The sequence below is a fragment of the Lynx rufus genome, unplaced genomic scaffold, assembly GCF_022079265.1.
Source record: "Lynx rufus isolate CCGP_SWC_20201006 ecotype Redwood Valley unplaced genomic scaffold, mLynRuf1.p SCAF_13, whole genome shotgun sequence".
In the NCBI taxonomy this organism is placed as follows: Eukaryota; Metazoa; Chordata; class Mammalia; order Carnivora; family Felidae; genus Lynx; species Lynx rufus.
In genome coordinates, this window is record NW_025814827.1 from 30,365,449 (window position 1) to 30,389,099 (window position 23,651).

The 23,651-nt window shown below is 40.6% G+C and overlaps 1 protein-coding gene across 2 annotated transcripts in view; it reads left to right on the plus strand.

Annotated features, from left to right (window-relative positions):
• The window catches only part of SPG11 (SPG11 vesicle trafficking associated, spatacsin), a 93,496-nt gene that overhangs the window by 55,337 nt on the left and 14,508 nt on the right, over window positions 1-23,651 (plus strand). The window contains exons 24-31 of one of the 2 annotated variants that reach the window (XM_047075166.1): window positions 846-1,005; window positions 1,615-1,887; window positions 2,512-2,712; window positions 3,479-3,586; window positions 13,873-14,035; window positions 16,227-16,441; window positions 17,130-17,880; window positions 23,478-23,617. In XM_047075166.1, coding sequence (XP_046931122.1) covers window positions 846-1,005; window positions 1,615-1,887; window positions 2,512-2,712; window positions 3,479-3,586; window positions 13,873-14,035; window positions 16,227-16,441; window positions 17,130-17,880; window positions 23,478-23,617 — 2,011 coding nt within the window. The remainder of the gene's footprint in view (window positions 1-845; window positions 1,006-1,614; window positions 1,888-2,511; window positions 2,713-3,478; window positions 3,587-13,872; window positions 14,036-16,226; window positions 16,442-17,129; window positions 17,881-23,477; window positions 23,618-23,651) is intronic. The other variant, XM_047075167.1, reaches the window with a different exon arrangement.

Below are 23,651 nucleotides of genomic sequence, written 5' to 3' on the forward strand. Positions count from 1 at the left end.
TTAGTAAAAGGAGGGTGAAGATAATTATTCACTCTTTAGAGATAGAGTTTCCAAGAGATGGAAAAGTGCTCTGTCTCCTCCACTGTCCTGCTGGTCAGAGGAATCTCTTAAGTGTCACATATTGAAATCATTTAAGAAGATGTGGGATGGATCTCACAAAATTTGACTCTAAGTGATGTCCTTAATTTTTTCTTCCTAATGTATGTTAGTTGATAATGAAAGTTGAGGTGACCATCTATCCACAAAAACCCCTCTACATACACACTTATGCCATCTTTCCTCTGTGCTACGCCACCTGGGGTAATCCTGGGGTGACCCCAGACTGTGGGGAGGCACACTGTTCTCCTATACCTGCTGTCAGTGGCTCTGTTTTCAGCAGTTTCCTGCTGCCAGTAGGAACAGGTACTCCCTGTCTATAGCCATACCACTCTGAACGCACCTGATCTAGGAACAGGTACTCCCCGCTTAGGAAGCCCATGCACTTGTCTGCACTCTGATACTGTAAATCATGCAAAAACAGTTAAGCACTCAGGAAGTGTCTTGACTGACTGTTTATGCAGTTCTCCTTAAGATGGTATATAGCTACTATATCTACTGATAGATACTTGGCTGATAAAAGCAATGAATTCTGCTAGTATACTAAGAAAGCTTTTGTGTTATGGGTACAGGAGTCCTCTTTTTTCCACCACTGTTTTCCAGAACAGCCTACTAAACATTGATATTTGTTGAAAGGCTTTTTAGAACATATGCTGTGGTTAAATTTATTTAGTGTTTACTAATTTTCCAGTTTAAAATTAAAGCTATATCTTAACAAGTTTGTTTTTTCCTCTACTGCCCAATTACAGGATATCTAGTGAATCTAGCAGCCAGTGGGCATTAGCGGTACAGTTCTGCAGGATCCACAATGTGAAACTGAGCACATCTTATCTCAGAGAATGTGCCAAAGCAAATGATTGGTTACAGTTCATTATTCACAGTCAACTCCATAACTATCACCCAGAGGAGGTAAGCCACCATTTGTTCCCAACTATTCAAGAAGAGGAAATTAGAAGACTTCTGGGAAGAAAAGTAGTGTTCTTTCTGTTGTGTATACCTAGGCTTTTGTTTTATATGATGCTACTATTTTTACTAAGATTTCAGTGGATTGGCTTCAGTTAAAGGACTAATCATTAGGGGTGCCTGGGTGGCTCAGTCAGTTAAGTGTTCGACTTCGGCTCAGGTTGTGATCTCACGGTTCGCGGGTTCGAGCCCCGCGTCGGGCTCTGTGCGGACAGCTCAGACCTTAGAGCCTGCTTCAGATTCTGTGTCTCTCTCTCTTTCTCTCTGCAGCCCCACCCCCTCATGCTCTATCTCAAAAATAAATAAACATTAAAAATTTTTTTTTTAAAAATGGACTAATCATTAGTATTAAAGAGCTGAAGGAAGAGGTTTTTGTGACTCCAGATTGAATATGGAAATTCACTCCAAAGCAATAAATTACTTTGTAAAATTCCATGGTCACTTCCCCTGCACGCAGTTCAGGGTGAGAAAGAACAATTTGCCTCTGCTTTTCTCTAACATTTTTCAGCTCCGGGTGAAATTGACAGTTGTCTTTTTTAATCGTCTGTTTTCTAGGTGAAATCTCTTCTTCAATATTTCAGTCCTGTCCTTGAAGACCACTTAAGATTGGCTTTTGAGAACTTGCCCTTAGTGTCCAACTCCAGGATGGACAGTGATCAAGTCTGCAACAGGTCCCCCCAGGAATTCCAGGGAAACAAAGAAGAGATGACTGATCTCTTTGAAGTTCTGCTCCAGTGCTCGGAGGAGCCAAACTCCGGGTCCTGGCTCCTAGCTGAAGCGGTGAAACAACAGGCCCCTATCCTTAGTGTCTTGGCCTCATGTCTCCAGGTGAGGATAATGAAAAACCTAAATTAAGGACCCAGAGAGCAAGAGGAACAGTGGAGAGGGACTGGGAAGGCTGATAATCAGAGAGGAAGTGGGGTGATGATGTGAGGCTCCAGCCTGTGTTTTCAAGGCCACTGTCACTTTTGTGCTTTTCCAGCTTAGGCTCCAGGCCATCTAATAGTACACTTTCTTGTACGTTGATACTCAATAACTCGGGTGATCAGAGCCTTGCTTCCTGGTTGGCAAAGAGGAGGGACCCTGCCTCTTGAGCAAAGAAGTGGGATGCTGTAGCCAGCCCCTTGATCAGCCTTTCTGTGGAAGGCTGTCTTGTTTTCTTATACTTCGTATTTCCACAACTTCCATGTATACCTGCTCAGTCTCTTGGTCCTTTGACATGTTACACTCTGCAGAATAGTTTATAATAATCCCTTGTTGTTTATTAGTGTTTATTTCATGTTTGAAGGCTTTTCAAGCTATTTTAACCAATTTATTGTTGGTGAGGTGACTTGTTCTAAACAGGACATATCCATCCATGGTTGTAGCATTGCTGGCAATTCCCAACTCCCTCTGTCAGGTAATTCAGACACAATTGTTATTTTATTTTGAAAAGTTTTTATCCAATGGCAGGGTGCCAGTACTATTCCTTGTCTCTGTGTTTGGATCATCACATCTGTGGAGGAGAGTGTTGCAGCGGAAGCAACAGGACACATTCAGGGCTCAGTGGAGGGCCACACGTGGGAGCTTCAAGACCTCTCAGTCATCTGGAAAACATTATTAACAAGGCGGAAGAGCAAAACTCTCATCAGAGGTTTCCACCTTTTCTTGAAGGTAGTGATAGTCACTTCATTTCTTTCCTGAGTTTAAAAAGGTTACTTCAGAATATTCCCATTGGATTTTTCAATTGTTGTAACCCTGGGTTTTTTGGGGTTTTTTTAGCCAACAACAAATAATGATAATAGAACTACCATTTATTTAGCAAAGAGCTTTAAATTTATTTTAGCCAGTTCTCAAAATAATCCAATACAAAGACAGTATTATATGAAGATGTTATGAAATGGTATTATCCTCATTTTATACAGTAACAAGCTTGGGCTTGTAGAACTTAGGTATCTTTCCCCAGGGTCTCAAAGTGTTTTAGTAAGTAGTATATTTATAGTTCAGATCTATATTTTCTCATTCCAAAACTCCTGTCCTCTGACTGAAAAGCTTTCACCAAAGTGATAGAAATGCCCCAGACAGCTGTAGGTTGGCAGCTCTCTGGAGCCCATTTTCCAGGAGTGTATGTAGAGGTGTCCTAGTGCCATCTAGTGGAACATCTCCAGCTCGTGTGCAGTGGACCAAGTATACATACAATAGACAGAAAATGGACTGTTGAGTAGGTGTACCTGGCCTGAATATCTTTTTTCTAAAAGGTAAAAGAAATATAAATTTAATCTTTCTTTTTAACATATATGGCTTAATTCTACGATGAAACTGTTACTACTAGTACTTATGTTTTTACTTTAACCTCTTATATTGATTGGCATTGTTCATTGATAAAATAGCATTGATTGAATTCACGATTTTGTAATTTCATTCAAACTCTTTCTTAAAGGATTCCCCACTACTGTTGATGATGGAGATGTATGAACTATGTATGTTCTTTAAGAATTATAAGGAAGCTAAAGTTAAACTTCTGGAGTTCGAAAAAAGCTTTGAGACTGTAAGTTGGAATCATACTGCCCTTTGTGGCTGATCTGAAATTGGGTAGCATGGCCCATCATCTGTTAGTAGTCAGGATATGACAGGCAAATGGCTGGTATGTGTCATAATTCATACCAACTCATTTGTACTGTTCCAGAGGTGGGGGGAGGCGGTGGGTAGGACAGGAGTCACAGCGGCCTTGCTTACAGCACCTCAGTTGCCAGGCATGACAGTGAGGTTTCATCTAATGTGTTAATTCTAATCAGGGTCCCGAGCTGCAGCCAAGCTCAGTGGGAAAGGGATTAACAGGATCTGCTATGGATGCTTGAGAGGAGTATGGTGGTGTGTGAGCCACACTTTGCCACTCTAACAGAACCGCCAACAGCACTGAGCATGAAGGGTGTGTAATACTGCTGTATTTGCTGTGGCAGAAAATAATGGCCTTTTCCATCCAGAGTCCTCGTAGTCCCTGTCCAAATGATGCTGAGCCTTGTGGTCCATTTCACGATTCACCGTTTCAGTACTTGTTTCAGGCCTGTTTATCATGTGGAGCTAATTAACCCTATGGAAGAAAGAGGAAGTTATAAGGAAGGAAAAGAGATGTGCCTTAGTCCTTCGTGGGGTTTTAGCACTTTTGCTTTCAATAACCCCAAAAGAACTCGATGATAAACGACACAAAACTATATACTGATTCTACCCAACAAATATATCACAGTGGAACCAGTATAGGCTTTTGCTCTAAATCAATAACTGTAATGAAAATTTAAAAGTTAAATTACTTGAAAATATTGAATAAATTATTGAAATATGCCTGAGGTTACAAAATCACAGCAAATAGGAACATTAATGTCCTCAAGTCTAGCACTTTTCCATGGCTGGGGCTCTGCTAGATATCTTCTCTTTTCTTTTCTTTCTTTCTTTCCTTTTCTTTTTTTGACATTATTTTTTATTTTAGCAAAATACACATACCACTTACGATTTTAACCATTGAGTATTAGTTAGTGGTATTAAATACATTCCCATTGCGCGACCATCACCACCATCCATCCTCATCACACTTTTCATGTTGTGAAACTGAAACTCTGTACTCAGTAAACAATAACTCCCCATTCTCCTTTATCCCCAGCCTCTGGCAACCATGATTCTATGTTTTGTATTTATGATTTGATTACTTTAAGTACCTCATGTAACTTGAATCATACAGTATTTGTCCCTTTTGTGACAGGTTTATTTTCCTTAGCATGACGTTCTCAGGGCTCATCCATGTTGTAGCATATTGCAGAATTTCCTTCCTTTAATTGCAATAAAATTCCATTGTGTTTTATATGCCACATTTTGCTTCTCTGTTCATCTACCCATGAATATTTGGGTGGCTTCTATGTTTTCACTGTGCTGCTATGAACATGGTATACAAATAGCTCTTGGAGACCCCGCTTTCAAGTCTTTGAGGAATCCTCCCAGAAGTGGAATTGCCAGACAATATGGTAACTCTGTTTTTAATATTTTGAGGAATTGTCATACTGCTTTCCATAGCAGCTGCACTATTTTACATCGCTGCAACAATGCACAAGGGTTCCAATTTCTCCACATCCTTCTTCTTCAATGCTTGTTAGCTGTTTTTTGTTCCTTTTTGTTTTTAAGTAAGCTCTACGCCCAGTCTGGAGACCCCAAGATCAAGAGCTGCATGCTGTACCAACTGAGCCAGCCAGCCTCTCCATTGTTTTCTGGTTTTTCTCTTTTTTTTTTTTTTTTTTAATTTTTTAACGTTTATTTTTGAGACAGCAAGAGAGAGAGAGCATTAGTGGGGGTGGGCCAGAGAGAGAGACACACAGAATCCGAAGCAGGCTCCAGGATCTGAGCTGTCAGCACAGAGCCCGACATGGGGCTCGAACCTACGAACTGTGAGATCATGACCTGAGCCAAAGTCAGACGCTTAACTGACCGAGCCACCCAGGCGCCCCAGATTACTGTTTTTTCTGATTGTAGTCATCCTAATGGGTGTGAGGTGGTATCTCATTGTAGTTTTTTTGCGTTTCCCTAATGATTAATGATGTTAAGCATCTTCTCATGCTTACTGGCTGTATATCATCTTTGGAAAAATGTCTATTTAAGCCTTTGGCCCATTTTTGAATTGGGTTATTTTTGTTGTTGAGTTTTAGGAATCCTGTATATAACTGAGATATTAATCCCATATCAGACATATGATTTGCAAATATTTTCTCCCATTCTCTGGGTTGCCTTTTTACTGTCGATAGTGTCTTTCCTTAAGTTTTCACGAAGTTCAGTTTGCCTAATTTTTCCCTTGTTACTTGTGCCTTTAGTGTCCTATCCAAGAAATTATTGCCAGATCTAGAGTTGTGAAACTTTTGCCCTATGTTTTCTTCTAAGAGTTTTTATTGTGTTTAGGTCTCATATTTAGGTCCTTGGCCCCTTTTGAGTTAATTCTCGTATAAGGATCCAACTTCATTCTTCGCATGTGGATATTCAGTTTTCCCAGCACCATTTGTTGAAAATACTGTCCTTTCCTCATTGAATGGTTTGGCACCCTTGTCAAAAATCATTAGACCATATATGTAAGGGTGTATTTCTGGGCCTTCTGTTCTATCCTATTGGTCTTTATGTCTGTCTCTATGCCAGTAGCACACTGTTTTGATTATTATAGCTTTGTAGTAAGTTTTGAAATCAGGGAGAATGAGGTCTCCAGTTTTGTTCTTTTTCAAGATTATTTTGGCTATTGAGGGTCTCTTAAAATTCCATATGATTTTAGGATGGTTTTTCTATTTCTGTCAAAACGCATCATTGGGATTTTAATAGGGATTGCACTGAATCCAAAGATCACTTTGGAGAGTATAGATGTTTTAACAATATTAAGGCTTCCAACCCATGAGCATGGCATGTGTTTCCATTTATTTATGTCTTTAATTTCAGCAGTGTTTTGTAGTTTTCATTGTACAAGGCTTTTACCTCATTGGTTAAGTTAATTCCTAAGTAACTTATCCTTTTTGATGCTTTTGGAAATGGAGTTGTTTCTGTAATTTCCTTTCCGGGTTGTTTGTTGTTTGTGTATAGAAATGCAACTGATTTTTGGGTGTTGACTTTTTATCCTGCTACTTTGCTGAATTCACTTATTCCGAGTTGTGTGTGTGTGTGTGTGTGTGTGTGTGTGTGTGTGATTGTTAGGGTTTTCTTACATGTAAGATCATACTTTCTGAAAAGATCATTTTATTTTCTTCTTTTCCAATTTGGTGCATTTTTTTCCCTTGCCTAAAGGTTCTGGCTAGAACCTTCAGTCAGTGCTGGGTGGAATAGAAGTGATGAAAGCAGACATCCTTGCCTTGTTTCTGATCTTAGAAGAATGTTTCAGTCTTCCACCTTTGAGTAAAATGTTCACTGTGAGTTTGTCACATGTGGCTTTTATTATGTGGGGTAGTTTCTTCCTATCCCCAGTTTGTTGTTTATTTTTTTAACCTTGAAATGGTGTTGAATTTTGCCAAATACTTTTTTTTACATCAATTGAAATGGTCGTGTGGGGTTTTTTTTCCTATCTTCTGTTGATACGATGTATACATTGATTAGTTTTTTGTATGTTGAACCATCCTTGCATCCCAGGAATAAATCCTGTTTGGTAATGGTGAATAATCCTTTTAATATGCTGCTGAATTCAGTTTGCCAGTATTTTTTTAAATGTTTTTTAATACTTATTTTTGAGAGAGACAGAGACAGAGCACAAGTCAGGAGAGGGACAGAGAGAGGGAGATACAGAATTCGAAGCAGACTCCAGGCTTCACACTGTCAGCACAGAGCCCAGTGTGGGGCTCAAACTCAAAAGCTGTGAGATCATGACCTGAGTGAAAGTCGGACACTTAACCGACAGAGCCACCCACGCGCCCCTCAGTTTGCCAGTATTTTTTTGAGGATTTTTTTTTTTTACATCAGTGTTTGTAAGGGATGTGGTCTATAATTTTCTTATAGTGTCTTCATCTGTCTTTAGTATTAAGATTATGCTGGTTTCATAAAATGAGTTGGGAAGTGTTCCTTCTACTTCAGTTTTTTAGAAAAGTTTGCAAAAGATTGGTAGTAGTTCTTCTTTAAATGTTTTTAGACCTCACCAGTGAAGCCATTGTGTCCAGGGCTTTTCTTTGTTCATAGTACTCTGTTATAATCCTTTTTTTTTTTTTTTTAAGTTTATTTATTTTGAGGGTGCTGGTTGGCCCACTCATTAAGTATCTGACTTCAGCTCAGGTCATGATCTCACAGTTGGTGAGTTTGAGTCCCACATTGGGAGAGTGTGAGCCCTGCTTTGGGTGAGCTTGAGCCCCACTCAAGAAATAAATAATCCTTTTTATCTGTAGAATGACCCCACGTTCATTTCTGATTTTAGTAATTTGAGACCTCTCTCTATAAAAAATGTTTAATTTCAATAATAAAACCACAATTTTATTTTTTCAGTCTTCCTTTTGATAGTGACTTCTAACTTTATCCTATTGTGGTCAGAGAAGATACTTCGTATTATCTCTGCCTATTGAAATCTCTTGAAACTTGTGGCTTAATGTATGGTCTGTCCTGCAAAATACCTCATGTGCACTTGAGAAGAATATGTTTTCTATTGTTCTTAGGTAAAATTTTCTGCACCTGTCTGTTAAATCTATTCAGTTTATTGTGTCAAGCCCTGTATTGTTTTTGTCTGATTATTCTATCCATTAGTGTGAGGTATTGCAGTCTCCAACTATTATTATTTCTTGATTCAATTCCATCAGCTTTTGCTTCATGTATTTTGGAAATCCATCATTAGGTGTGTAAATGTTTATAATTGTTACATTTTCTTGCTGTATTAAACCTTTTATGAGTATCTACACTCCTCCTTCTCTGTAAACTTTTTTGATTAAAAGTTTGATATTAGTATAGCCACCTCCACTCTTTTTTGGTTACTATTTGCATGGAATACCTTCTTCCATCCTTCCACTTTCAACCTGTTTATGTCTTTGGATCTCAATTGAGTCTCTTGTAGACAGCACATAGTTGGACCGTGTGTTTTTGTCTATTCTGATCTCTGTCTTTTAATTGGAGAGCTTAATCCATTTATATTTGAAATAATTACTGACCAGGAAGAACTTACTTCTGCCATTGTGCTGTTGGTTTTCTTTATAATTTGTAGCTTTATCGTTTCTCATTTCCTTCATTACTGTTTTCTTTTGTGTTTAGTTGATTTTTGTAGTGAAATGTTTAAATTCCTTTCTGATTGCATTTTGTGCCTATCCTGTAGCTGTTTTCTTTGTGGTTACAATGAGTTTATGTCAGCTTAACTTCAATAACATACAAAAAGTATGCCTGCAGCTCCAACCTCACCCCTTTTAGTTGTTCATGTCACCAAATTATGTCTTTATAGATTATATGCCCAAAGACATAAATAATTCCTTTAAGGGCATTTAGTCTCTTAAATTATGAAGAAAACAATAGTTGGAGTTACAAACCAAAGTTACAGTAATACCAGCTTTTATACTAATAATTGTTCTTTTTTTCTTTAAATGCATTAGTCTCTTAAATCATATGGAAAGTAAAAACCCCTTGCTGCAGTAATACAGGCTTGTATAATGGCCCATGTATTTATGTTTATTGAGTTCTTTATTTCTCCATATTACTTTGAGGTATCGTCTAGTGTCCTTTCATTTACCTTACAGGACTCCCCTGAGCATCACTTATAGGAACAGCCTACTAGTCAAAGACTCCCTCAGCTTTTGTTTCCCTGGGAATGTCTTAATTTCCCCCTCACTTTTGAAGGATAGTTTTGCTGGATATATCAGCCCATGAGGTGCCTGGGTAGCTCAGTCGGTTAAGTGTCTGACTTTGGCTCAGGTCATGATCTCACAGGTCATGGGATCGAGCCCCACATTGGGCTCTGCACGGACAGTGTGGAGCCTGCTTGGGATTTTCTGTCCTCTTCTCTCTCTGCCCCTGTGTCATTCTCTTTCTCTCTCAAAATAAATAAAGGAATTTAATAAAACAATAAAACTAAAAAAAAATTAGAAAAATTTAAAAAGGAACACCCATTTAAGTGTGTGTGTGTGTGTGCGTGTGTGTGTGTGTGTGTCTATGTCTATGTCTATGTATATCTCACCCCACTGTCTCTGGCCTCCACAGTTTCTGATAAGAACCTTGCAGATAATCTTCTTGAGGATCCCTTATATGTGACCAGTCCCTTCTCTCCTGTTACTTCCAAGATTCTTGTTGTTGTTGTTGTCGTTGTCATTGTTGTTGTTGTTGTTGTTGTTTGCCTTAAGAAAGTTCAATTATTATGTGTCTCATTATGGGTTTCTTTCAGTTCACCTTGCTTAGAGTTTGCTGAGCTTCTTGGATATTTATATTCATGTCTTCCCTCAAGTTTGGGAAGTTTTCACCCATTGTGTCTTCAGATATTCTCTCTACACCTTTCTGTCGTCTTCTGGGACTCACATGATGCTTACATTGGTCCACTTGATGATGTCCCATCAGTCTCTTAGGCTCTGTTTGGTTTTCTTCAATCTTCTTTCTCTTCCTCAAACTTGATAATTTCTATTGTCCTGCCTTTAAGTTTGCTGATTCTTTCTTCTGTCTGCTCACATCTACCTTTGAATCCATGTAGTGAATTTGTTATTTTACTTGTCAGCTCCAGAATTTGTTTCCTTTTAGGTTTTCTCTTTCTTGGTATTTCCATTTTGTTCACACATCATTTTCTTGACTTTCTCCACATCTTCCTCAGTTAAAACAGTTGTTTTAATGGTGTATCTGCCATTAGGTCTATTTTAGGGACTGGTTATGTCAAAATTTTTTTCTTTTGGGGCCCTACTTTCCTGCTTTTGTGTATGCCCTGTGATTCTCTGTTGAACTCTGGACATTTGAATCTAATGATGTGGTAACCCTAGAAGTCAGATTCTCCCCCTTCCCCAGGGTTTGTTATTTTTTGTTATTGTTTTATTATTTTGGGTTTTGGGTGGCCAGAAGTCATTTCTGTGCCAAGGATCAGCACGAAGTGTAAATCTAAGTAAGGTCTTCTTGGGTCTTTTCTAGCCTTTCCCTGCACATACACAGTAATTTTCTAATTTTCCTCATATATGCAGTTGTTTTTAAATGTCTCCGTCTTTATGTCTGGCTCCCAAAAGGGAAAAAAGCAAAAAATGAAGGGAGTGGGGAGGAAAAGGGTGCTAGCCCTTTAAATCTCCTGGAAGTCAGGGGAGGAGTTCGGTGGAGCTTGCAACAGTGGGTGAAGTGAAACAACGACTGCCCACCTCTTTGTCTACACCTCTGTGGCTGGAAGCAGCAACTGGGGATCAGAGCACCGATTTCTGGTATTTGGAGGACAGGGTCCTTTTTGCCCCCACAACTCCTGCAAGCTGTGTGCAAGCTGCTCTAGGAACATGTGCATACACAACTGCCTCCTCTGTGGCTAGGGGTGAGGAGTGGGTTGCAGCTACTGTGGTAAGGACTGAAACTGATCAAAATTGTCAGCAATTTACCTGCCATTAGGCCTTCCTCTGGAACTCGCAAGCCTTCAACAGACTGCAGAGTTCCAAAATGATTGTATTGAACCGATTTGCCAGTGCAGTTGTTGTCTAGGTGAAGAGAGAGATGCTGGTGCTTTCTGCTCCTTCCCTCCACACCACCTTTTCAAAAGGAATTTATTTTTTAGAGCAGTTTTAGTTCATCATAAAATTAAGAGGAAGTTTCAGAGATTTTCCATATACCCTCTGCCCCCACACCTGTATAGACTCTCCTGTTATCAACATCACAACACCAGCATGGTCCATTTGTTACCAAGGATGAACCTATACTGACACATCATAACACCCCAAATCCATTGTTTACCTTGGGGTTTACTCTTAGTGTTATACATTCTTCAGGTATACATTTGGAGATATGCATAATGACATATATGTGTTACAGTATCCTACATAGAAGTCTCATTGCCCTAAAAAATCTTCTCTACCTATTCATCCCTCCCCACTCCCAACCCCAGGCACCCACTGATCTTTCTACTATCTTCATAGTTTTGCCTTTTTCAAAATGTGGTATAATTGGAATTGTATAGAATGTAGACTTTTAGGATTGGCTTCTTTCATTTAGTAATATGCATTTAAGTTTCCTTCATGTCTTTTCATGGCTTAATAGCTCATTTTTTTTAGTGCTGAATATTACCTTGTCTGGATATACCACAGTCTATTTATTCATTCACCTACTAAAGGACATCTTGATTGCTTCCAAGTTTTAGCCATTATGAATAGAGGTGCTCTAAACAAAATTTTCAACTCCTTTGGGTAAATACCAAGGAGCATAATTGCTCAATCAAATGGTAAGCGTGTGTTTTGTTTTGTAAGAAACCATCAAACTTTCTTCTGAAGTGGCTGTATCCTTTGCATTCCCACTAGCAATGTACGCTGGTTCTTGTGGGTCCACATCCTTGCCAGACTTTGGTGTTGTCAGTGTTCCAGATTCTGGCCGTTCTAATGGGTATGTTGTGATATGTCACTGTTTTAATTTGCATTTCCCTGATATATGATGCAGAGCATCTTTTCCTATGTTTATTTGCCATTTATATATCTTCTTTGGTGAGGTACCTGTTAAGGTCTTCAGCCTTTTTTTTTTTTTTTTTTTTTTTTTTAAGTAAACTCTATGTCCAACATGGGGCTCAACTCACAATCCCAAGATCAAGAGTTGCATGCATGGGGCACCTAGGTGTCTCAGTCAGTTAAGCGTCCAACTTTGGCTCAGGTCATGATGACGGTTGATGTTTTGAAGCCCTGCATCAGGCTGTCTGCTCACAGCTCAGAGCCTGGAACCTGCTTCAGATTCTGTGCCTCCTCTCTCTCTCTGCCCCTCCCCTGCTGTTCACTCTCTCTCTTTCTCTCTCAAAAGTAAGTAAATAAACATTTAAAAAAAAAAGTTGCATGCTCTACCTACTGATCCATCCAAGTGCCCCCAGCCTATTTTTTTAATGGCGTTGTTTTTTTATTGTTTCATTTTAAGAGTTCTTTGTGTATTTGGATAATATCCCATTATCAGATTTGTCTTTTGCAAATTCTTGCAGTCTGTGGCTAGTCTTCTAATGCTCTTGACATTGTGTTTTTTTTTTTTTTTAATTTTTTTTTTTAATGTTTATTTATTTTTGAGACAGAGAGAGACAGAGCATGAACGGGGGAGGGTCACAGAGAGAGGGAGACACAGAATCTGAAACAGGCTCCAGGCTCTGAGCTGTCAGCACAGAGCCCGACGCGGGGCTCGAACCCACCGACCGCGAGATCGTGACCTGAGCCGAAGTCGGACGCTTAACCGACCAAGCCACCCAGGCGCCCCTTGACATTGTGTTTTGTAGAGCAGAAGTTTTTAATTTTAATTAAGTCAATCTGGGTAATTGTGTTTTTATAGATTATCATCCAAGGTCATCTAAATTTTCTCTTGTATAATCTTTTAGGAGTTTTATAGTTTTTCATTTCATATTTAGGTCCTCCCAGGTGGTTCTTATTCTTGTTTGACTGCCCCTGCTCTGGTTTCCTGTGGAGGGGCAGTGCACCTGTTCCATCCTTGCCTCAGCCCTTTACTTTCATGTATCTTTTCTTCTGACCAGTTCCATCACCTGCCTGCTATAGACTCTCTTCTAACAGCAGCAGGAGTAGGTAAACAAGTAAATAAAGACTAAGAACTAATTCTCTAATTCAAACTAATGTAGCCTGCTACTTGGGATCATCTTCCTATTAATATTGCCAGCATTTGATTGTAATGACATAAGTCTAGGCTTCTTAATTGAGATCCTTTTCTAATGATAATATAAACTACATGCAAAGTGGTAGAACAAGTTGGGCAATGTTAAATCTTTCTAAGAGGTCTTGATATATGAATTTCAGATCTTCTGGACTCCAGGGCAGCCCTAGATCCCTCTCCAAAGCTGTTAGGTGAAACATGTCAGGTTAATTTCACAGCCACTCACAGCATTGTTAGTTTGGCTGTCACTGACTTGCGGGTATTCACATCAGTTCACTCCATGGTTAGCGTTCAGTCTTTAGGTCTCTAGTCCATCTTTGACTTTGACACACACAGCTCTCTACAGCAGGACATCTCACAAAGAGAGTATCTGCAAAGCTGCGAAGGAGGGCTTATTTTTGCACTCCTCTGAGGCATACTTCCATTTCCTGTCATGTGGAAAGGACCTGAATAAGTGTCCCCCTTTGTGACAGGAAATGACTTTTGGTGGTACCTTGGCTTTCTTAGACGTTCCCAAATTTGGAGGTTTTGATTTGCTGTGAAATCACCTTTCCTGACCCCCTTTTATTTTCATAGGTTGAAACAACAGCCACAAGGGTCCATGCTACCATCCCTGCTGCGTGGCTGAAGGAGCAGGTGTGTTTTCTTTTGAAGCTTATGCTGCAGCAGTGTGGGACCCAGTATGAACTGGGGAAGCTTTTACAGCTATTTGTTGGAATAGAACATCTCTTCTGTGATGGTAAGAGACAGTCCTTAAACTAAAGTTGTTAGGAAATTAGCTTTCTTTTTTTTTTTTTTTTGGTTTATTTATTTTGAGAGAGAGAAAGAGCAAGCAGGGGAGGGGCAGAGAGTGCAAGAATTCCAAGCAGGCTCTGCACTGTCAGCGTAGAGCCCCATGTGGGGCTTGGACCCACAAACCATGAGATTATGACAGGAGCCAAAACAGAGTCAGACACTTAACCGACTGAGCCACCCAGGCACCCCCAAATTAGCTTTCTTAATCTTGAAAATATTTTAGAAGGGCATTCAGGAAAATCAAATACATATAACATTACATTTATAGTCCATAATGAGGTATGAAGAAGAGGTTGCAGGAATCTTCAATCATGGTGAAAGCATTCAAAACATAGCACAACAAGATATAACCTATATAATACAGCTGTCTGCTCCTTCTGAGTCCTTGTCAGCTACGTTCCCCTTGGCTAGTCTGCACCCTGTCACCGTCATTCTTTTTTCTGACAAGTCACCTTAACATGTCATCATTGCTCAGGGTCACAAACTGTTTCAGGAATGTCTAATTCATTTTGAAGGTTTCAGACAAATTATGCTTATTTTTTGCAGACTCCCAGACACGGGCAGTCTCTAAGGTTGTTATGGATTGAAAGAAACCAGTTACTGCCTTACCCTCTTTTCTATTTGATAATTTCAAGTTTTTATACTAGATTCTGACATTTTCACTACTAGGGTTATTTTATCACATTTAAATTCATAGATATTCATCTGGAGAACTCACATCTGTACCAAACACTGACAGAATACTGGGCTCAATGCCTGGATTGTAGGCTGTCAGGGCTGACGACTGGAAATAAAGAGGGGTGTTTCCAAAATGCAGTGTATGTCACATGGGACTTGCCAATTACTTTGTACACCAAATGGATCCTTTTTACATATAGGTGTTTTTATTGATCTGTAGTAATCTTAATTTTTTTCAGAAATGAATTTCTGGTTTTCTTGCCAGAATTACTGTATCCTTGAGAAATTATAAGGATTGTGTTGTTAACTGTTATTATGCTTTGATTCATATAAACATTTTCTGTTTTTATAGAACATTTGTGCTCTGTGTATAACATGTATGTGCTTAGAGAAAAGAAATTATGTTTTTTAAGTTTATTTTTGAGAGAAAGAGTAAGTGTGAGTGGGGTAGGGGCAGAGAGAGAGAGTGGGGCAAGGGGGAGAGAGAGAATCAATCCCAAGCAGGCTTCTCACTGCCAGCCCAGAGCCCAACACAGGGCTCGAACTCATGAACCATGAGATCATGACCTGAGCCAAAATCAAGAGTCAGATGCTCAACTGACTAAGTCACCCACGTGCCCCTAGAAATTGTTCTTATAAAAAACCTGTGTTTTATATGAAGAAAAGAAGCCCAGCATCCCCATACTGGTGGTTATTGTGCAAGGTGTCTCACTGTCCCCAGAACCACCTAAATCAGACCGCAGCCCAGCAGATGGCCCCTACAGAATATTTTTCATGCCCCTCTTTTATGGTAGGGCACACATCAGCTCTACACAGACTATGTGGGAATTGGAGCAGACCCAGCCACATAGGTTGTGGGCAGAGAATTCCAAATGTCACTGAGGAAAAGGACTTCCCAGGGATATGAAGAAGAACTCAGCTGGGTCTCCCTGGGTTAAGCACTTGTGCGAAGGAGAAAGTGATGCTCCATTCTGGATACGGTGTGCTGCATTAAGGGGCTTGGCTATTGGTCAGCTACAGTTTCAACTGTCCTGCCAGTTCTGTGTCTTACTCCACATGATGCCTGCACCGAATGAGCAAGTGAGCAATCATAAAAACAGATTTGTTCAAGGTAGGAGAAGAATCCAGAAAGAGGTGGGATTAGCCTGAATGACTGGTCAGATCTTCCCAAGGTTGACTGAGTTGCTACTACAGAGCAGGCCACCAACTTCTGCTGTGTATATAAAGCCACATGTGTAGATGGAGTCCCTGTGCGAATCTTTAGTGGTTCTTACGATGTAGGAAATGCCCTTATAGCTTCATGTGCTAGCAAACCAGAGAAGAAAAATAGGTTTGTGTTATTCCTTTGATTACATAATTGTGTTAAACATACATGCTTTCCCCCTGATATTTACTCTGGAAAGGCCATGGCAGCATTTTCCTGATTAAATGTATATATCCTTTTCTCTTTGGCACAGGTCCAGATGTGAAGAAGCTCTGTGTCCTTAGCAAAATTTTGAAGGATACATCCATAGCCATTAATCCTGTAGTTATTAGCAGCTACAGCCCTGAGAATTTTCAGCATGAATGCAGATCTATTTTGGAAAAACTGGAGACAGAGGGACAGTTTGCTTTGGCCAGGAGGGTAGCAGAATTAGCTGAGCTACCTGTGGACAACTTGGTTATTGAAGAGGTATCATTAGTCTCTTAAGTTACTTAAAATGTTAGCTTTTTAAACCAGCATTAAACAGAATCAAATGAGATAGATGATTTATAGGAGAAGAGGCTTTTTTACTTTTAAAATTTTTTTTTTTTTTCAACGTTTATTTATTTTTGGGACAGAGAGAGACAGAGCATGAACGGGGGAGGGGCAGAGAGAGAGGGAGACACAGAATCGGAAACAGGCTCCAGGCTCTGAGCCATCAGCCCAGAGCCCGACGCGGGGCTCGAACTCACGGACCGCGAGATCGTGACCTGGCTGAAGTCGGACGCTTAACCGACTGCGCCACCCAGGCGCCCCGAGGCTTTTTTACTTTTGACACACACCTTACTTTCAGAAATGGATGAGCCTAGGATGCCCATTAGCAAAGAGTGTGTGTTTTAAATTCAGGTCAGCTTATAGGATATGCTGCAACTGTTGTGCTTTGAATAGAATTAAATACAGGGTGGCTTCATCTTGAACCCCCCCTTCAATTATGTAAATTTAGAATTGCTTTTCATACTTTAACTTTCCAGATAAAATATTCAGGATCATCTGTAGCCAAGTCTCATGTTCTCTGACTTGATTTGGTTTTGACAAGTATGGCATTCTTGGGAGCATTCACATTCATGACACTTTTATATCTAGGAAAGACTAAAAATTGCTTTGTTAAATTTCACAGATAACACAGGAAATGCAGACCTTAAAACGCATTGACCAGTGGTCCCTGAAACAAGCAAGAATTGGCTTCTGGAAAAAATGTCACGAGAATTTTAAGAGAAATTCCATTTCAAACAAAGCAGCTTCCTCCTTTTTCTCAGCCCAGGCCCCTGAGGCATGTGAGTGCCCAGCTGAGGGGGCACTGAGCAGCATTGAGGAGGCCCATCTGCTGCTGACACTGGCTGCACACTGGCTTGCTCAGGAGGGCCTGGTGCCCGTGGACAAGCTGGAGGAGCTGGAGAAGCGGATCTGGCTCTGCCGCATCGCCCAGCACACCCTCAGGGAAAACCCAGAGGAAACAGAGCCCAGGTTTTCTCAACAGATCTCAACTAGTGGGGAATTTTCCTTTGAAAGCGTAGCGAGTGAGTTTTCAATCTCCATGTTGGCCGCTCTGAACACATCAAAATACTTAGAACTTAATGGCCTTCCATCCAAAGAGACTTGTGATAACACACTGGGTCGGAAGGAGCAGGAATCGCTGAACTTCCTGATCGGGCGCCTATTGGACGATGGCTGTGTGCATGAAGCAAGTAGAATATGTCGGTATTTTCATTTCTATAACCAAGATGTTGCCTTGGTGTTGCACTGCAGAGCACTGGCTTCAGGGGAAGCTAGTGTGGGTGACCTGCACCCAGAAGTCCATGCTGTCCTGCAAAGTGCTGAGCTGCCTGAGGAGGAAGAACCTGGCATGCCACTAAGGAAAGCCCGGAGCAGTAAGTGAAAGAGATCAAACCTCCCTGAGTCCTGAATGGAGCTGTTGGCACTCTTTCCCAGAAAGAAAGGGTACCTATTGGCATACTAGTTACATAAGTTCAGGGTAATCCATAAACTAGGTAATTAACTAGTCAATGAAATAGCAACACTTGTGTCTTTTAACTAGCTGTATATCAAAGTTAGAGGGAATCTATCTGACTTGTAGCTAGTCCATTGAAATTTTTCTGTACCAGTAATCATGTTTCTAATTATACATTGATAGTATATAGACATAGGCTGATTTTTGTGTTAATCTTGTATCCTGTGCCCTTGCTAAACTTGCTCATCCCAGTGGATTTCTTATAGATACCTTGGAATTTTCTACAGACAATACTCTCTGTGAATAGAGACCATTTTATTTCTTCCTCTCCAATCTGAATGACTATTATTTCTTTTTCTTGTTTTATTGCACTGGCTAGGACTTCCAGTATGATATTGGGGAAGAATGGTAAGAGTGGACATACTTGCCTTGTTACTGATCTTAGGGAGAAAGCATTCAGTCTTTTTATTTTTAATTCAAATATAATTAATATACAGTGTTACATGGTTTCAGGTATATAATATGATTCAATGGTTCTATACGTTATTCAATGCTCATCACAATAAATGTACTCCTAATCCTCTTCACCTATTTCACCCATCCCCCCTCCCCACCTCACCTGTGGTAACTACCAGTTTGCTCTATAGTTTTTTTTCTTTTTCTACTTTGTTTTTAAGTTTACTTATTTATTTGGAGAGAGACAGTGCAAGTTGGGGAGGGGCAGAGAGAGAGAAAGAGCGAATCTCAAATAAGCTCTGCACTGTCAGCACAGAACCCAGTGTGGGGCTCAGACCCCCGAACTGTGAGATCATGACCTGAGCCGAAATCAAGACTCAGATGCTTAACTGACTGAACCACCCAGGCTCCCCTGTTCTCTATAGTTAAGAGTCCATTTTTTTGCCTCTTTTATTCTTTATTTGTTTCTTAAATTCCACGTGAGTGAAATTGTATTTCTTTCACTGACTTACTTCACTTAGCATTATACCCTCTACATCCATCCATATTGTTGCAAATGGCCAGATTGTGTTCTTTTTTTTTTTTTATGTTTATTCATTTTTGAGAGACAGAGAGAGACAGAGCATGAGCGGGGAAGGGGCAGAGAGAGAGGGAGACGCAGAATCTGAAGCAGGCTCCAGGCTCTGAGCTGTCAGCACAGAGCCCGAGGCGAGGCTCGAACTCACAAACTGAGATCATGACCTGAGTCGAAGTCGGGCACTCAACCGACTGAGCCACCCAGGCGCCCCAATTGTGTTCTTTTTTTATGGCTGAGTAATATTCCATTGTGTGTATATACCTCATCTTCTTTATCCATCCATGAATGGACACTTGGCTTGGTTCTATATCTTGGTTATTATACATAATGCTTCTATAAACATAGGGGTCATATATCTTTTCAAATTAGTGTTTTTGTATTCTTTGGGTAAATACCCAATAGTGGAATACTAGATCATATGGTAGGTCTATTTTTAATTTTTGGGGGAACCTCCATACTGTCTTCCACAGTGGCTGCATCACCTTGCATTCCCAGCAGGAGTGCACTAGGGTTCCTTTTCCTCACCAACACTTGCTATTTCTTATATTTTTTATTTTAGCCATTCTGACAGGTGTAAAGTGATATCTCATTGTGGTTTTGATTTGAATTTCCCTGGTGATGAGGGGGATGTTGAGCATCTTTTCATGTGTCTGTTGGCCATCTGGATGTCTTTAGGAAAATGTCTATTCACATCTTACATATTTTTAGTTGGATTGTGTTTTTTGGTGTTGAGTTGTTTATATATTTTGAAGATTAACCCCCTAATGGGATATTTTATTCACAAATATCTTCTCCCATTCAGTAGGCTTTTTTTTTGTTTGTTTGTTGATGGTTTCTTTTGCTGTGTAAAAGCTTTTTATTTTGGTGTTAGTCTCAATAGTTTAATTTTGCTTTTTTTTTCCCTTGCCTGAGGAGACATATGTAGAAAGAGGTTTCTACAGCTGATGTCAGAGAGATTACTGCCTATGTTTTCTTCTAGGAATTTTATGGTTTCAGGTCTGACATTTAGGTCTTTAATCCATTTTGAATTTTTTGTGTGTGTATGCTTTCTCTCTCTCTCTCTCTCTCTTTAAATGAGGTCAATATATGTGTACTGACAGGAAAAAATGTACAACAACGTAACTTTATTTTTGTAAAAAATAAATGGTGTGCATGTGCCCATGTACCTGTGCAAACCCACCCACAGAAAATAATGCATACCAAGCAAGTAAGAGACATTATTCTGGCAAATTTGGTGGGGGTGGTATTGAATGGATAAATGACTTTCACTTGTTACTTTATGCACTTCTCTACTGTGATTCATTACACTAAGCATGTAATACTTTTGCATTTAAGATACTACACATTAAAAATATGCCTTAAAAAGAAGAAAGTAAATAGCAACTCAGACCATGTTATCCCCTGCTTAAAACCCTTCCCTGGGGTTGTGGTTGTAGGTAAGGCAGAACGAGCTCGCTCTACCTGTTGAAATCAACGTAAAACCTGGCACACAGCAGGCAGCACTGAGTGACACAAATTATTCCCCCTCCCCGCCCCCACCTCCCATCACCTCCAGCCTGAGTGTGATGCTGCCTGAAACCCAAAACTAAGCACTAAGCCTGACAGAACACGTGTTCCAGGAGAAGCCCTGTAGAACGGGCTCAAGGAGCAGGAAAGGGAACTCCTAACACCCTTTCTCTTTAATCTCAGCTCCTAAGAAGCCCTTTGGCTGTGGTAGTAGAGGCTGGAGCCACAGCTGGTAAGATCCAAAACTCAGAGAGGAACTTTATTTTTTGGATTCGAGGTGTCCTGGTCTCAAGACGATGCAGTGAACCCCTGTTCTCTTTTGCATTATCCTGTCTGCTGGCCCAGTATGCAGGCACAGTCAGGGAAAGTGCAGGATAGAATGAGGCTGCTAAAATTCCAGCTGTTGGCCAGAAGGTTGAAAAGTGAAGCCTCAGGGAACCGGAAAATACTTGGGAGAGAGATTCAGGAAACCCAACAATAAAATTGTTTATGAACTCCAGGGCTCAATCCTGGGCTTTGCGTATATAGACCTGCTCCTAATCAGCGTATCAAGACTCTGAGAACTGAATTAACAACTACACTACCCAGGCTGCAGACTGAGCATAGGATGTTACACACATGCAGGCTAGATCTGAATGGCACTGCAAAGGATTTGAAAACTGATATTAAAATCACAGCCACTGGGTGGCTCAGTCAGTTAAGCATCCGACTTTGGCTCAGGTCATGATCTCGCAGTTCTGAGGTCAGGCCCTGAATTGGGCTGTCTGCTGCCAGGGCAGAGCTTGCTTTGGATCTTCTGCCTCCCTCACTCTCTGCCCCTCCCCTGCTCACACTCTCACTCTCTCTCAAAAATAAATAAAAAACATGGGGTGCCTGGGTGGCTCAGTTGGTTAAGCATCCAACTTAGGCTCAGGTCATGATCTCACGGTTCATGGGTTCAAGCCCTGCGTCGGCTCTGTGGTGACAGCTCGGAGCCTGAAGCCTGCTCCAGATTCTCTGTTTCCCTCTCTCTCTGCCCCTCCCCTGCTCACACTCTCTCTCTCAAAAAATAAACATTAAAAATAAATAAATAACATTTTTTAAAAATGGTCCTTAAAAAAAAAAAAAAAAAAAACCGACACAGTCTACCTACAGAATGTGGGTTGGATATCGTAGCCGAAACCTAACCAGGTCAACTGCCTGCTTAAAACAAAACCAACATTCTTCATAAGATTTAAACAAGAATCAGAGTCTCATACTATTCAAAATGTCCAGGATGAACTTGAAATTACTTGAACATTTAGGTGTATGTGTTTCACCAAATGTAGGTAGTTTTCAGACCTTATGTTTTCAGATATTTTTTCAACACTGTCCTCATAGTCCTCTCCTTTTGGGACTCCAGTGATGCAAATCATAGAACTTTTGTTACTGTCTCACAAGTTCTTGTGACTTTATTCAATTTTTTTTCATTTTTTTTGTCTTAATTCAGATTGGATCATTTTTCTTTCCTTGTTTTCAGATTGGATCATTTCTGTCTGTCCATTTTCAATTTCACGGACTCTTTTCTCTGGCATTTGCATGCTGCTCTTGAGTTTATTTCTGTGATTTTAAATTTTCAGTTACTTTTCACTTCCAGAATTTCTATTTTATCCTTTATACCTTGTTTCTTTGAGACTCTGTTTTTCTTTTTGTCTCAAGAACACTTATAATTGCTTGTTGGAACAATTTGTATGATAGCTACTTTGAAAGATAGTTTGTTCAATAAATGGTAATTCCAACATTTTGTCACTTTAGTACCGGGTGTATTTTTGTGTATTTAGAAAGCAGGGGAGGGGCAGAGAGAGAACCCAAGCAGGCTCTGAGCTGTCAGTGCAGAGCCTGTCACGGGGCCCGATCCCACAACTGCAAGATCATGACCTGAGCCAAAAATCAAGAGTTGGACACTTAACTGATTGAGCCGCCCAGCACCTCTGGACCTCATTCTTTTTAATGGCTGCAGAGCATTCTATATGAATACACTAATTTTGCTTAAGACTTTATTGTTTAATAGTACTGTATTTTTGTTTTAATTTTTTTTTAACGTTTATTTTTGAGACAGAGAGAGACAAAGCATGAACGGGGGAGGGTCAGAGAGAGGGAGACACAGAATCTGAAACAGGCTCCAGGCTCTGAGCTGTCAGCACAGAGCCCGACACGGGCTTGAACTCACGGACCGCAAGATCATGACCTGAGCCGAAGTCAGCTGCTCAACCGACTGAGCCACCCAGGCGCCCCAATAGTACTGTATTGATACATACTTAAATTCTTCAATTTTGTTTTTGCTGTTAGGAACACTGTGATCTAAATTCTCCCTTCTACTTTTTTTCCTAATAGAAACCCTTTCTCAATTCAAGACCACTTTCTTCTATTTTCGGCTGAGAGGTTGTTTTGATTTTTTTCTAAGTCAGGAATGGATTTTAATTTTTATCATGCGCTTCAGGCCTCTATCCGGTTGACCCTTGGTTTTTCTCATTTCCGATTTGGAAAAATCCTTCAGAGTCCATAGAAGATTGAGTTGGGGAGGGGGAGGCTGGCGGCAGGGGCTCGTGCCAGCCTCGTAGATGCAGGGTTGTGAAGACTGTACCTCAGGCAGTGACCAGGGAGATGTTTTAGAGACACAGTCAGCTAGATCTGGTGACTTAGGTGGTACGAGAGGAAATTGGGAGGGTGTGTGGAGGAGGGTTCAGCAGACATTTTTGGTAATTATCTAGAGTGTTCATTGGGTGGCTTGGACTCTTGTGTAGCCTCTCGAGGGCTTTGAAGTCTCCTGGCCGGGATTTCCTGGAAGAAGGCAATGAAATAGTGGGGTGTGGGCCCAGTCACAAGTGGTCCCAGACCCAGGGGGAGTCATGGAGGTGTAACGGGAGGAAAGTGTGAGCAAACAGATTGTGCCATAGGGGGCTTGGGAGAGGCCTTTACTTGCCAGCTTAAAGCCCCCTCAAACCTGTATCTGCTTCCAGCTTCAAGTTTGGATAGTCAGTCACTTGTGATGCTGCCCCCCAGGGATGAAGTGGTGACTAATCTGGAAATTCTGACAAGCAAATGCCTCCATGGGAAGAACTACTGTCGGCAGGTCCTGTGTCTGTATGAACTTGCCAAGGTATGTGCCCAATGGTGGGGCCTCTGGGGCAGCT